At 39.9% G+C, this 16,609-nt stretch overlaps 1 protein-coding gene across 1 annotated transcript; it reads right to left on the bottom strand.

Moving 5' to 3' along the window:
* Positions 1-245: 245 nt before the first annotated feature.
* LOC131367295 (trace amine-associated receptor 13c-like) lies at positions 246-1,469 on the bottom strand. Its single transcript, XM_058412627.1, has one exon. The coding sequence runs from the start codon at positions 1,467-1,469 to the stop codon at positions 459-461; it is 1,011 nt and encodes a 336-aa protein (XP_058268610.1). The 3' UTR covers positions 246-458.
* Between the last annotated feature and the right edge of the window lie 15,140 nt (positions 1,470-16,609).

Genomic DNA, 16,609 nt, shown 5'->3' with positions numbered 1-16,609 from the left:
GGATGAATATTGACATTATTCAGGGTATCATTTTATAACAACAGCGTTTTTTTTATCATTCTATCAGGAAAAATAAAGAAAGAGATAAAGAAATAAACGAATGCAGGGGTCTTGGATGGGTATTGACTCTATTCTGTATCAAGTAATAACAGCAAGGTTTTTTTTTTTTTCATTTTACCAGAAGAAATATCAGTAGATAACGGCACAATTGGATCTTTCCCCTCTACAGTGCTTTATTTCACAAAACATGATTAAACAGCGAGGTGATGATTACAACAACAATAATCTGAAACCTGCCTTTTCATTTTTTTATTTCCATCTCTGGGATCTGTGTCTCTACCCCAATCAAATTCATCACATCATCTACATCAAATTGGATAAAGCGTTCGTTTTTAAATAAGAGTAAAGTACAACACTACAAGTGATATTTTCTACTTTTTTTGTGGAGGGCTGTGTAATCAGAAAGGCTCTGAGAACAGATTAAACATGGAAGAAGAAGCCTGGAATATTCTGCATGTCACAATGTACTTAACAGAGGCTCTGAACCAGGGGTAAAATATAGCATAGATCAGAGGGTTTAAAGAGGAGTTGATGTATATCAGCCAGTTAAGCACGATCCACACTACTGACATAGACGACAGACTTGCAACAGACAGAGAATTCAAATAATAAGGAATATAGCAAGAAAGGTACACAAAAATGACAATGCCTAAGGTTTTTACAGCTTTGTTTTTCACACTTTTAACCCCACGCCCATGTGCATTGTCGCACTCCACGGTGTTGATGGATTTGACCTGGTATCTTGCCACTTTAAAAATTCTCAGGTACAAAAACAGCATGGTGGTGCAAGGCCCAATGAAGGTAATAAATAAGTCTGCCATAGAGGCAGAGTAACTTTGGACCACCACGCATTCGCCAAGGCATTTGTTGAACATGTCCGGATCGAGCAGGTGGCCACTGAAGAAATAAAATAAAGTGTTATACAGAATAGCACAAGACCAGGTCAGAACTATAAACAAGGAGGTTTTACAAATCGTGATTTGGGTGGAATACAGCAAAGGGTTGTTTATGGCGATGTACCGATCAACTGCGATGAACACCAAGCTGCCGGCTGAAGCCGACACAGAAATATAATTAACTATGGGATAAACTGAGCACAGGGCTCTCCCGAGATACCAGCAATTATCTATCAAGTCCATTATGTTCACAGGCATCACTACGAGTCCCACAAGGAGGTCGGCCACCGCCAGAGACATGATGAGCAGGTTGGTTGGAGTGTGCAGCTGTTTAAAATGGGAGATGGAGATGATCACCAGCAGGTTAAGAAGCACAGTGGCTAAAGAGATGCATGACAGGAAGAGGAAGAGGAAGAAGGCACTGCTGCTGGTTCGCACCTCCTTCCTGCAAGAGTAGTTGCTGTCAGGAAAGCAGTATTCATCTGTCAGGTTTTGCTGAAACTTGGTGTTCATCTGCAGACTGGAGGTTGATCAAGCAGTGGTGTCCTAGCTGGTCAGCAGTTGAGTTGAACAACTGATGGATTTGTCCTTTTGTGGCTTGTGTCTTTATACCCAAGTGTGAATCCTCCCACCATAGTCTGATTTGTTGTTTCCTCCCCCCTCATTTGATATTCAAATACATTACATCTAATGTGTTTTTAATCATCACTATGAGTACTAGATGATCCCATCATGTGTTCTGGTATACTTTATAGATATACCTAACAAACTGGTGGCATTGGTTCTTGTCTGTTAAAATTGGTTGCTTTTCTTAAATCCAAGTACTGGTACCAAACAGCTGGAGGGTTTTGGGTTTGATCCTGAGGTCCGGTAATGGTGCGTGTACAGTTTTGCAAGTCCTCTCTGCGTCCAGTGTCTTTTGGGACCCCCATGTTCTTTCTATTTCCCAGATACATGCCAAATCATCATCCCACCTAAGGTGTATTCCTGCCATGCATCTGGCTGGTGCCCAGTTTTATGCCCTTCTGTGAATTTCCATACCAAATCCTAGTTCTTGTTTGTCAGACTGGTTGCTAGTTTGGAAACCAAAGATCACTACCATTACCACACAGATCTAGGGTCTGGAGTTTGATCCTGAGCTCCAGATTTGGCCTGTGCAGAGTTTTGCATGACATCCCTGTGTTTGTGTGGGTTCTTTTGAGTATTCCCAATTTCCTCCCACTTCCCAAAAACATGCCAAAAACATTTCCCTCATACCAGCCTTGTGTGCATTTAGCTGGTGCCCAGTTTTTATCCACATTCTATGCCTTTCCAATACAATAGGTTTGTTTCTTGGTTGTCAAAGTGGTTGCTGGTCTGGAAACATTAGTTTCTAAACATTAGTAACTGTACCTCATAGCTCCAGGGTCTGGCATTTCATCCAGACCTGGCCTGTCCAGAGTTTTTGATATTCTCCTTTTCCATTCCCCTCCAAAAGTATCCAGGTTGAGTTAATCTTAACAAAACACACCTAGGCAAAAAGAAGCACCTGGCAGTCACATAGTCCAATATTTTTAATCAGTTCAAATAACAGGTGTGTTCAAACAAATGGTGATCTCAAACCCATGTGCCATTTCAATACTTTTGAAAAGTCTACTACAGAAGATGTTAAGACTGTTTTCTTCTTTACATTAAAAGGTACATCCATGAATGAGGATAATATAGCTGACTTTAGCCATGTAGTCTAAACGGGACGGGACCAAGAACTGAGTCTTGAGGGACTCCAGAGTTAGAACCTCAACATTGAACCGGCAGTTCGTATAACAGGATTTATTTTTCTTTCTGTCTCTTTTTTATTAGTTAGGCTTTTTATACAATCACTTAGAATTACAATAATCTCATTGCCTTTTAAAAAAAAAAAAACATCACTTGTTCATTTGATACCAAACAAGACAAAAGTTGCTAATGTGAACAGTGAAATAGAAAGGTAAGGAATTTGTTTGTGTTAAATATACAAACTTGTTCTTTTGTGCTGTTTGTGCTATCTGTAATATTGTTGTTTATTGTTTTTATTGCTTTTTTTATGCATTCATTTTTTCCCCATTTTTCTATTTGACTTCTTAATTTATTTATTGCGCAACACTTTAGCAGATACCTGTTGTTGTTTGTTTGTTTTGTTTTAATGTGTTATATGAAATAATTAGGCCTCGATTTTCTAAAACGTTATCTCAGCACTGGTGACTTGGTTCTCTGCACAATTCCCTGTACACTCCGTTGCATCATCATATAGCTGTTTACTTGACACCTTTAATTCGACTGTGCACCTTGTTAAGTCATTATCACTGTTAGGCCTGGTGTGTAAGTGCTAATGGGGTCTGAGGAGACCCGTAGCTAGAAAACAGGTAAATATTATCATAAAAATAGTGTGGGGGGGGCATCTCGTGTCACTAATGACCTCACAAATTATGGGCTCCAAATGCTCTCAGCTGGATCCGCTGGCAATTTGCGCTAATTGTAAATAAGTGTTAGCGCTGTAAGAGAATTTGTGTTGAAGCACTTGTTGTCTAGTCACTCTGCACACATGCACTGTTTTCATTTTACAGGTTTGTTCTCCTTGGTGTTGCGTGTGCAATTTATGGCTGCATGCTGTGCAGATAGTTTTAATAGACATATGATATAGATCATGAGAACAGCAAGGTGGATAACACACACACACATGCACACACACACATATACAGAACACTGCTGTAATTCGCTGAGCCTCGGCCAGTTGCCTCAGACTGATTAACAGCTGCTTGTTGCAAAATGCTGAACGAGCAAAGCTGCAAATGTAGCCGACTAGCAATATGCTGAACTAGCATAGTTGCAAGAGTCGCATACTAGCATGTCTCGTCTCAGACACCTTCCCCGATTCCTGTTTATTACATTCCTCTGTGTCGTATTTCAGATTGCCTTCTCAGGAACTTAATTTGATTTGAATAAAACTGCAGTCACTAGGTAGTTAATGTTCTGTTCTAGCATCCATATTGGACTCAAATCAAATTTGGTTGATTTTTTTTTTACTAATAAAGGTGTTATTTTTCAAGAAAGTTTTGAAATGTCTTTAGATCAGATCCTCCTTCAGGCTCGGTGATGCTCAGCTTCCTGGACTCCTGGAAAAAACATCTCAGAAATAAATAAACCTGTTGGCTGCATATTTCAGACCTCTTCAACTTCAGATCTGCTCAATATCCTATTTAACAGTCTCTTCTTTTTTACACAAGAGTAAAGTTCCCTGCTTGATTGATGCTACTTGTATATAAAAAGTGAAAATTATGCAGCACCACCCACTAGGCTGTATTTATTCATTATTTTGTTGGGGTGAACTCAGCATCCCGGCCTATACTCATGGCCTATTTGTTACCTGGATGCTATTTGGGGGAAAAAAATGTAAAAAGAGCATTCCACAGGTTTCAAGAGGCATCGAATAAGTCAAGCATGGCGTCTTGGATGGGATTTGTGTTCACCAAGCAACCAGGAAAACCGATTCAGCATTAATGATGATGTTGGGTTTTTCGTCGAGATGCCACGGTGAAGTGAGCTCATCGCTGTCGATTTGAAAGCAGGTAGAAATTATAAATGCGGTAGACGAGAGAGCGAACGAATGAACGAATGGCGAGAAAACACCCAGCACTTTTTTTCTCCCCGGCTTTTGGTTTCTGGCTCCGAGTCGGCGCAAGAAGCTCCATTCGTCATGCCGCTGACAGCCTCGGCTTCACTTCTTGCCACAGTAAATCTAATTGAATACAAGATCAATAGAAGTGAGCAAGGGGCTGGGAATAAAACCACCAGGTCAGCAATCATGAAGGGGATATTTTATGAACTGTACACGCTGGTGTATATCAGGTTGAATGAGACAGTCATTAAAGTACGAACAGACAAAAGATAAAGAAAAGCTTTTAAACAAAGACATTTCGGAAACAAAGAAGCATGTTGCTCATCATGACGTGTGGAAATGTTGAAATGTTAAAAATTCAGTATGAAGAAGTTGAATTCGTTTTTTCTCTTCTTTCAGATTTTTGCTGTCACTGATCACTGTCTTTAAACCCTTTCTTTAAAGACGTTCTCTTACAGCTTAGAAAAGAAAAAAATCAGGGATAGAAAATAAGGACTGGTGATGTTTCTGCTGTCAAATGCAGGAAACATATATTTAAAAAAAACATATTAATGATGTAAAATGTTGCCAGTCCTAGTTTTAATCATCACATTTCTAAAAATTTGGTTGATTCCATTTTGGTTGAATATAATTGATTCCACTCTCATTATTCAGTTGCTTATAGAACAGCACTTGATCCAGCTCAGTGTGTTAATAGTAAACATAGATGAATGGATGAAGATTTCAATCCACAGTGAAGAAGCCAGCAGTGATGGCAGTGAAGAATATCTCCCTCAGATGAGACAACATGAGGAGGAACCCTTCAGAGGAACCCTTCTTCTTTGGAGTGACGTTATATCACTTAGATCTAAATGATTGCACAGGTGCAGAAGAATAAATATAAAGTTTGTTTACAGGATGTTCAGTGTGAGCCGGTGGTGAAGAAGTCCTGAGATGAGTCCTGAGACATCAGGAATGTCTTTATGATCACATCAGCAGCAGATTTGGTTGGTTTAAATCTACAGAATCCTGGTGCAAGATGATGAACTTCATATGCAATAAACTCAAGACAACACATTTACAATAAACACAACTCACAAGCAGGTGAAAAGGGCAAGTAAAATGTAAATAAATCTTGGTTTTTAAAATCATGAAAAGAGAAAAGCTGTCGAATTTCATGTTTGAGAATTAAACGACTCAGGGTTATAATGTGATTAATGGGATGTTTGGGTTGCCAACAATTATTAAATGGCATGAGACTTCACCTACACACTGTGTTTCATATTTCTTCTCAATTTTATATCTCTTCCACACACACAGATGTGTTTTTATTTATTTTTAAATAAATATCTACTTGTTGAAGTCCCTGAGTCAAGGCTTGAACCCGGCTTCTCACGCACACAAAAAATACTACCCACTGAGCCACCAGAGGGGAGAGCATACCTGCTACAAGTCACCCCACAGATCAAACCCTGACATGCATCACCTCAGAGTGCAGTGTGTCAGGATTCAGGAGAATCTCTGTAAAACATCATTACCTTTGAGAACCTCCATAATGTTGAGGGAAAGTGTTGGGATTCCATTGCTGGGGGCATGAGTTCAAATCAAGCCAGCCGCCCCCCCTCATTTTTGTAGACTAGTAACTAAGTATGCAAGAAATAGTAAGTATAAAAAGTAGAGTGTATAAACACATTTGGGGTTTGAGTTTTATAATCTAGTGTGTAGATGATAATAAAAAGGTCCTTAACCCATCAGCAGGACTGGTATCTGCTCCTTTGAGCAAGGAGGAACAGGATGGGCACTGCCAAAGCCCTACAAAATGACCCCCAGCAGGCCACTGGTGTGAATATCTCTGACCAAACAATCAGAAACAGTCTTCATGATGGTGGTCTGAGGGCCCAACATCATCTAGTGGGCCCTGTGCTCACTGCCCGGCACCATGGAGCTCGATTGGTATTTGCCATTGAATACCAGAATTGGCAAACGGTCAGCCACTGGTGCCCTGGGTTCACCCTGAGCACATGTGACAGATGTGAAAGGGTCTGGAGAAGCCGTGGAGAACGTTATGCTGCCTGTAACATTGTACAACATGACTGGTTTGGTGGTGTGTCAGTGATGGTCTAGGGAGGCATATCCATGGAGGGACACACAGACCTCTACAGTCTAGACAATGGCACCCTGACTGCCATTAGGTATCAGGATGAAATCCTTGCACCCATTGTCAGAACTTATGCTGGTGCAGTGGGTCCTGGGTTCCTCCTGGTGCACAACAATGCCCGCCCTCATGTGATGACAGCATGCAGGCAGTTCCTGGAATTGATACCATTGAATGGCCCCCATGCTCGCCTGAGCTAAATCCAATAGAACACCACTGCCAGGTTGCACCTCAGATTGTCCAGGAGCTCAGTGATGCCCTGGTCCAGATCTGGGAGGAAATACCCTATATATATATATATATAAAAAAAAATTTTTTTTCAGGGTGTCTTTGAATTCAGCCCTCTGTAGGATGATCATTTTCATTTTCATCAAACAATGTGGCATCCTTTTGTTCCTAACACATTACCCAGTCCATATCAGTATAGATATCCAGCATGATATTTTTCCCCATTGAGATCTGATGTGTTTTCAAAGTGTTCCTTTACTTTTTCTATATAGTATATACAGTATATATACCGACCAGGCATAACATTATGACCACCTGCCTAATATTGTGTTGGTCCCACTTTAGCTGCCAAAACAACCCTGACTCCTGACTCCTCGAGGCATGGACTCCACTAGATCCCTGAAGGAGTGCTGTGGTATCTGGCAGCAAGATGTTAGCAGCAGATGCTTTAAGTCCTGTAAACCAAAGCATGTTTGCTTTGTGGCATGGCGCATTATCGTGCTGAAAGAGGCCACAACCATCAGGGAATGCCGTTTCCATGAAAGAGTCTGCATGGTCTGCAACAATGCTTAGGTAGGTGGCACGTGCCAAAGTAACATCCACATGGATGTCAGGACCCAAGGTTTCCCAGCAGAACATTGCCCAGAGCATGACATTGCCTTCTTCCCATAGTGCATCCTGGTGCCGTGTGTTCCACAGGTAAGGTAAGACGCACATGCACATGCACCTTCTTCCATTCCATTTTCACCAGATGGTGGTAACAACCCTTGCAAGTCACACATGCAAAGGAATAAAACCATAGATGCCTATAAATGAACTTATATGTAATAATGTGAAACGACACAGGGAAAAAGTATAGAACACATGAACAAAGGCAGGTGCAAAAAAGCATGGAAAGCCAAGACACAAGCTGAAATCAATCAGTAATTAGAAAGCAATCCTGCTCCTTGTCGGTGGAAATTAATATCAGCTGGTTCAGTCCCAACTGATGGCCTCAAAAAAGGTGTCTTATTACCAAGGTGTCACACAAAAAACATCTCATGATGGTTAAAAGCAAAGAGCTCTCTCAAGACCTTTACAACTTTATTGTTGCAAAACATACTGATGGCATTGGTTAAAGAAGGATTTTAAAACTTCTGAATGTTCCAGTGAGCACTGTTGGGGCCATAATTTCATTTCACCAGAAACCGCAAATGACCAGGTGCTCCTTGCAAAATTTCTGACCGAGAAGTGAAAAGAATTATCAGAAGTATTGTCCAAGCACCAAGGACCACTTGTGGAGAGCTTCAGAAACACCTGGAATTAAGCAGGTACAATTGTTCCAAAGAAAACAATGAGTAATGCACTAAACACAGGCCACTAATGCCATGGCCTGTATGCGCGCTCACCAAGCAAGACTCCATTGCTGAAGAAAAAGCATGTTGAAGCTCCTTTAAAGTTTGCTACACAACATTTGAATAAGCCTGTGAAATACTGGGAGAATATAGTCTGGTCAGATGAGACCAAAATTTAACTCTTTGGATGCCATAATTCACACCATGTTTGGAGGACAAATGGCACTGCACATCACCCCAAAAACACTATACCAACAGTCAGGTTTGTAGGTGGGAACATCATGGTGTGTGGCTGGTTTTCAGCATACGGTACTGGCAAACATCATATAATTGAAGGAAGGATAATGGAAAATGTACTGAGACATTCTTGTTAAAATTCTTCTGCCATCTACCAGGATGATGAAGATGATACGATGGTGGACATTTCAGCAAGACAATGATCCCAAATACACAGCCAAGGAAACTCTCAACAGGTTTCAGAGAAAGAAAATAAAGCAACTAGAATGGCCCAGCCAATCACCTGACTTCAATCCAATTGAAAATATATGGAAAGAACTAAAGATCACAGTTCATACAAGATACCCATGGAACCTTCAAGATCTGAAGAGTGTTTGTGTGGAAGAATGGGCCAAAATCACACCTGAGCAAAGCATGTAACTAGTTTCTCCATACAGGAGGCGTCTTAAAGCTGTCATTACCAACATAGGCTTTTGTACGAAGTATTGAATAAATTTCAGTAAGTGTGTTCAATATTTTTTTGCCTGTGTCATTTCACATAACTTAATTTATGGACATCTATGATTTGATTTCTTTGCATGTGTGGATTACATGGGTTGTTACCAACATCTGATGAAAATTTCATGTTAATAGCACATTTAGAAACATTTACTGATGAAAATGGTGGCGTTCAATACTTATTTTACCCGCTGTATACTGTAAATATTTCTAGTAAATAAATATATATAAGAAGAAAATACCAAAAGTAGCATTCCTCCTTGCACCTCTCCAGGAGCCCCAGGTGGGACATGCTGGCTTTCACTCTCTTTGCCAGATTTAGCACCTCACCGGGTTCCGACCCCTCAGCTCGCCTACAGGCTGCCCCAATCCTGTGCAGTGAGACACCACAAAGGGACTCAGCCTTAGACATCCAAGCTATCAGAGCTTTCTGACTGTGTGTGTGTTTTTTTAAACATTTATCTTTTAGTTCACAACTCCACTACAATATAAAGTGTTTCTAAAAGTCACCTGAACCAAGACTCAAAGCTTGGTCATCAGGGTACAAAAGCTTTTCAGCAGGGCCCTCACTTTTTTGGAGCTTTATTTTTAAGTTCATGTTACTGCCACTCAACAATAGACACTTATAAAGGAAAAGTGACCCAAGACAAGACCTGATCCCTGATCTACACAGTGTGAAACATATTCACCTGCCCACTGAGCCACCATCACCTTCAGAGAATTTTTTTTTATAGTTTTATCATTTAGATCATGGCACTGCTTTATAACAAGATACACTTATAAAGGAAAACTGACCTGAGACAAGACTTGAACGCTGATCATGCGGTTAAGAAACTGGATTAAGAAGGAAACATCACTCCAGCCCTACATCATGTCGGTGCAGTGGGCAGCATTGTTGTATCACAGCTCTTTGATTCCTGGTTCAATCCTGAGCTCAGGCTCCATAAGCTGAAGGTTTTTCTTTCCTTCACTGAACACGAAGACCAAAAGCTGTGAACGTGTCTGCGTATAAACCGTTTTTTTCCCACTCGTCCTTCCAGGGCCGACTCATTATCCTTATACTTCGCAGTTTGTCAGGTCTGAAGCTGATCTTCTGCAGACTCTGAGGAAGGATGATGAACAGGATATCTGTCCAGTATCTCTTTTCTGCATGAGTTGTTGTTGTTGTTGCTGTTGTCAGAATCTCCAAAGCTCTTCAATATCAGCACTGATGTTGATCAGTGATGAATTACACGGCGCAGGGTTTGTGAAAACGGCACTGATTTCCCACACAGATGCTGCAGCTTTGTGCCTTTAGTGAGATTAAAAAAAAAAAAAAAGGCTACTGCATTTTACAGCAGCTTTAAGTGAACAATTCATGATGAATATCAGTGCAGAAGCCAAACAGGGGTCATGTAGATATAACACAAGTGAGAAAAGGAACTAACATTCTGTGTAGCTCTAAATGGACAAGTACATCCATGTCATTCATTAATTCATAACATCGTCAGCTCTTACTGTTCTATCCCGAATATCATTATATTCCTACAACAGCACAAATATCATGTTTAACAATGATGTGTCATGCATGAATGTTGTGGAATATCCCATAACAATTTCCTGTTCTCACGTAAGCCTGTTATAGCGTATATAAAGGGTCATTCCATCACCAGCTTGTCCTGTTACAGAGAAAGTGTAAAGCATGACCAATCAGAATCAAGAGCTCACCTACACTGTGTATGTACAGTAATAACCACATGTTTCTCTTTGTGATTGAACCAGCAGGACATATCATCCAATAAATAAGTCAATAAATAAATACATAAATAATATTACTTATTTATTTGTTTATTTATTTTTACACAAATAAATATAGTCACAAAATATTAATATTAAGCATTCTTATTAATATTACACATTATTTATTTAATCATTTAAATGAATAAAAATAAAACATCTACAGAATCAAATATTTATTTATATATTGTTTTTGTGTTTATTTATTTATTATTAATAGATTGAAACAATATACATATTAATAAACAATATTAATAAATCTAATTTTTATTTAATTGTTTGTTTTTATTGTTTGTTTGCTTGTTTATTCACAAGAACAATTTGACAACATATATTAACATTATAGTTATTAACATTATAGTGACATTAATATTATCTATCTATCTATCTATCTATCTATCTATCTATCTATCTATCTATCTATCTATCTATCTATCTATCTATCTGTTTGTTTCTTTGTTTACTTGGACTCTTTTTTCCAACCAATCAGAATGGAGAACTCAGCAGCAGGATAATTATACAGTAATAATGTCTGCGTTTGGACGTAGGAGCTGTTTGTGTTTATTTTGTCTTGCGAATAGACAGAAAGCCAGTCTGTGGAAAGCCATGAAACAAATCTTTCATCTTTATATATATTTTTTTAAAAATCAACAACAACAGGTTTTTGAACTGCGTCTGTATGAAACATGAAAGTAACTTTTGCACTCGACTGCTAGAGCTTTCAGCGGTGTGACAGAGTCTGTGACACGCCCACGCTGCTTTACTGGAGACTGTTTTTTTATCAAACCTGAAAATATTCCTGAAAGTTTCACTTCACAGTCTGTAGATTAAAAAGGATGCTGTGTTTCCTTGCACTTGATTTGATTAATGAAAGTGTGTGCTGCTCTCATGGCTTCAGTAAACACAACAGAAACAGAATTAGATTAACATTAAAAACCCTGAAATGCTTATATGGGTTAGATATAAATATGGGTATAAATAAAAACACACGGAAATACTGACGAGACTCTGCTTAGTGATGTTACTGTTATATATATATGTATATATATATATATATATATATATATATATATATATATATATATATATATATATATATATATATATTACTTGCATTTTAATATATTTTTCCATGAATGTATATTAAATTATTCCGAATAGTCTACTCTCTACATTTCATAGCTTTCTCTTGGTTGCACTGCTTCCAGTAGTGTATATTTATGATAAGAGTATTTATCCAATCATATGTCAGCCAGTGGCTGACATCATGTGTTGCCAGGGTGAAAGAAATCTGCCTTAAGGCATTCAGAATCAGTAGTGCAGGCGCCTGTAGCTTAAAATAAGTGGCAATGAAATTGTTACATTAACCAATCAGATTTAGAGTTGGTGTCACGGGGGCCATCTAGCAGGCGTACGATTACGTCAGCATTTTCCTGTCCTTTGATTGGATAATTGGAGTAGTCAGAGGCAGCGAACCACACAAACGAAATAAAATATATATATTTTAACTCACGATGGCTGACAGAGGAGAAGAAATCGATTTAGTGAAGGCCAGTGAAGGCCTATGTGTAAAATCCACTATATATATCCACACTGACACCGATTATTTTCCCAGAACAGCATTTTATATACAGAATATTCTGTTCTGTAATATACTGAAATAAACCTGTTTTATTTGACATTCGCTCACAGCACAGATCTCATTGCAGGTATTTCTGATGATGTACAGCTGGGAGTTCTTATCAAGCGTCTCCTTAAGGCCATTTCAGCAGGTGGTGTAGAAGAAGCGAAACCACCTACGTTCACCCCGAGTGCCATCAGCACATTCTGCCAACTATGCTATTCAGAATAAAAAAAAAAAAGTCTTTTCAGAGACACAGCGAGCGGGAGCAGAGCCCGGCGAACTCCCTGAGACAATAATGCAGCTCGAGGAAAAGATGTTCCAGACTATTAAACAACGTGAATAAAACACTGTTGAGAATCAACGTCTGGAATAAGAAAAAAACAGAAAAAGAGTGCTGCTCGGTGCATGAGATTAAAAACTAAACACATGGAAAAATATTTTGCACTCCTGGGACACCGAAGGGTGCCAAAACTTTTAGGGAAAGCTGATTTCAGCAACTTCCTGGAAATGACCTGCTGATAAAATCTCCTACAGAATCTCATACTGCACTGAACTAATAAAAAAAGGCAATAGAGAGTTATATAGCTGGCAGTAAACGTGTTTTTACTGGTTTCTCTTCTGAAAAAACATCATAACTGAAGAGGAGCGGTTTATAAACAGTGCGCAGAAATAAGAGCCTTAAATGGGTTGAATTACCTTTGTGCAAAAAAGAAAAGAAAAAAGAGAATTGGGATTGGGAAATGGGAACAAAGGCAACAGCAGAACCCACATTTTGTACAATCAAAATAAATTCAAAACTAAATGAATCTGATTCATCAGAACTGACCAGAAAAAATTCTTCTTTCTTTTGTGTTTGACTTATTCAGTTCTTTTTTCTTTATTCAGTTTGCTATTGAGTCCTGTTTAATAAACAAATGAACAAAGACATAAACTTTCCCTTTTAAATAATTTCCATGCTAATTCTTCATTTTTCTTTGGAGATAATGTAATATTCTGAAAGTGTTTCTAAAATAAAGAACTAATTTTCAGAGGAGTGTTGCACATATATTGTTAAAAAAGTTTACACACCCTTTCTCTTTATGATGGAACCAGGATTATTAATAATTATTAAGCTTTATTTGAATCATTTTTACTAAAAAAGACTTGGCAGACCCAAAAGTATTGTGGGGGTCTGTTGGGAACGTCTTGCTGGACCCACTGTTAGGGGGGTCTTCAACTCCCACCTCTGGAAGAGTTTCGATCAGATTCCGAGGGAGGTTGGGGACATAAAGTCTGAATGGACCATGTTCTCCTCCTCCATTGTTGATGCAGCTATCCAGAGCTGTGGCTGTAAGCTCTCTGGTGCCTGTCTTGGCGGCAATCCCCAAACCCCGTGGTGGACACTGGACATAAGGGATGCAGTCAAGCTGAAGAAGGAGTCCTGTCGAGCCTGGTTGGCTCGTGGGATCCCGGAGGCAGCTGATGCATACTGGAAGGCCAAGCGAGCTTCAGCCCGGGTGCTTGCGGAAGCAAAAACCCTGGTCTGGGAGGAGTTCGGTGAGGCCATGGAGAAGGACTATTGGTTGTCCCAAGGACTATTGGGAAATTCTGGCAGACCGTCTGGTGCCTTAGAAGGGGTAAGCAGCTCTCTGCCAACACTGTTTACGGTGGAGGTGGAGAGTTGCTGACCTTGACTGGGGATATTGTTGGACAGTAGAAGGAATATTTCAAGGATCTCCTCAATTCCACTTCCACGCCTTCGGTGGCAAGGCATTGGGGGTGGATGAGAATCGCCCTGAGTACCTTAAGTCTTTGGATGTTGTGGGGCTGTCTTGGCTGACACGTCTCTGCAACATAGCGTGGCAGTCAGGCACAGTGCCTCTGGACTGGGTGACCGGGGTGGTGGTCCCTCTTTTTAAGAAGGGGGATCGGAGGGTGTGTTCCAACTATAGTATCACACTCCTCAGCGTCCCAGGGAAAGTCTAGATTCAGGAGGAACAATGCGGTTTTCGTCCTAGTCATGGAACATGGGACCAGCTCTATACCCTTCACAGGGTGCTTGAGGGTTCATGGGCGTTTGCCCAACAAGTCCACATGTGTTTTGTAGACTTGGAGAAGGCATGTGTCCCTCTTGGCATTCTGTGGGAGGCCCTCTATTAAGGGCTGTTCGGTCTCTGTATGAGCAGCTTGGTTCGCATTGCCGGCTGTAAGTCAGACCTGTTCCCAGTGCATGTTGGACTCTGTCAGGGCTGTCCTTTGTCACCGGTTCTGTTCATTATTTTTATTGACAGAATTTCTAGGTGCAGCCAGGGGCTGGAAGAAGTCCATTTTGGGGACCTGGTTTGGGGCTCTGTCACCCGGGAGGAGCTCGGAGTAGAGCCGCTGCTCCTCCTCATCGAAAGGGGCCAGTTGAGGTGGCTCGGGCACCTTTTTCGGATGCCTCCTGGACGTCTCCCAGGGGAGGTGTTGTGGGCATGCCCCACCGGGAAGAGAACCCAGGGAAGACCCAGGACACGCTGGAGGGACCATGTCTCTCGGCTGACCTGGGAACGACTTGGAATTCCCCTGGAAGAGCTGGAGGAAGTGTCTAGGGAGAGGGAAGTCTGGGCATCCCTGCTTAGACTGCTGCCCCTGCGACCCAGCTCTGGATAAGTGGGAGACAATGAATGAATGAATTATTTATTTTCTTATTTATAGTACTTATTGTATTAATAAATATTAATGTTATTAAATAAATATAGTAATAAATAGTTAATAAATATTTATGCATTTTAATATTCAATATATTTTTTATATTCAAAAATGTACAATTAATATGAATATTGATGAACAATTTATCTATAGTATGAACTTTAATAATAGAAAATATAGTAACATTAATGTTAATAATATTAAATATTATATATAATATAAATATATAAATATTAATGTTCATGTCTTTCTTTCTTCAGTCGTAAAAAAATTATGTTTTTTAAGGAAAACATTTCAGGATTTTTTTCCATATAGTGGACTTCAATGGTGCCTCTGAGTTTGAACAAAATGTAGTTTAAATGCAGCTTCAGAGGGCTCTAAACAATCCCAGCCTAGGAAGAAGGCTCTTATCTAGCAAAACGATCGGTCATTTTCTTATAAAAATAAAAAAAATTATATATTTTTTTTTACCACAAAAGCTCGTACAGCGCTAGCCCTGGGATGCGCGTCCACAACACTGCGTACTATGTAATCACGTCAAAAGGTCACGCGTGACATAGGCAGAACTACAGACCCAGTGTTTACAAAGTGAACATGCAAAGACTAAGGAAGTGCAACTGACCATTTTAAACAAAAAAGACACGTAACTTTGTGTCATTCCACATGCAACAACTTCAGAGCGGTCCTCCTTATCCACACTAGTAAACACTGGGTCTGTAGTTCCGCCTACATCACGTGTGACCTTTGGGTGTGATTACCTGTTACGTAGCGACGTGAACATCCCAGAGCTAGTGCTAGACGAGCTTTTATGGTTAAAAAGTATACAATTCCTTATTTTTCTACGAAAATGACCGATCGTTTCACTAGATGAGAGCCTTCTTCCACTGCTGGGATGGTTTAGAGCTCTTTGAAGCTGCATTTAAACTACATTTTGGAAGTTCAAACCCGCGGGCACCATTGAAGTCCACTATATGGAGAAAAATCCTAAAATGTTTTCCTCAAAAACCATCATTTCTTTACGGCTGAAGAAAGAAAGAGATGAACATCTTGGATGAGAAGGGGGTGAGGAAATTATTTTTTTTCTGGAAGTGAACTTCTCCTTTAACACAGCAACCCACTTGACATTTTGTCCTTTTCATCACTTTAAATCTGCCTCACAGTAAACATGCTCAAATAGAAATAATCTAGAGGCAAAACTTTCAGCTTGATCATAAATACGACCTTGAATCACGTTTTTAAATACATTAAAACCGGAAAAAAAGGAATTGAGGGATTGAGACTTTTTTGGTGAATTTCACTGCTTCGGTGATCAGCAGCAGACATTTACACAGTGATGTTGAGCTACTTAAAAATATCTTTGTGTGAAATTGAGCTGCAGTTAATGACCTCAGCATCCTGGAGGGGAGATGCGGGAACAGAGACAGAGGCGTTGCACAGTCTGAGCGCTTGTGTTTGCTTCACACCTTTAATGAATGATGTCCATTAGAGATTTACCTGAGTGACTCAACAGAGAGAGAG

This window comes from Hemibagrus wyckioides, linkage group LG16 (genome assembly GCF_019097595.1).
Source record: "Hemibagrus wyckioides isolate EC202008001 linkage group LG16, SWU_Hwy_1.0, whole genome shotgun sequence".
NCBI lineage: Eukaryota > Metazoa > Chordata > Actinopteri > Siluriformes > Bagridae > Hemibagrus > Hemibagrus wyckioides.
This window is presented reverse-complemented; position numbering and strand designations above follow the sequence as displayed.

Excerpts from the sequence above, each read along its gene's own strand:
- LOC131367295 (XM_058412627.1), bottom strand. The coding sequence starts at position 1,469 with ATGAACACCAAGTTTCAGCAAAACCTGACAGATGAATACTGCTTTCCT.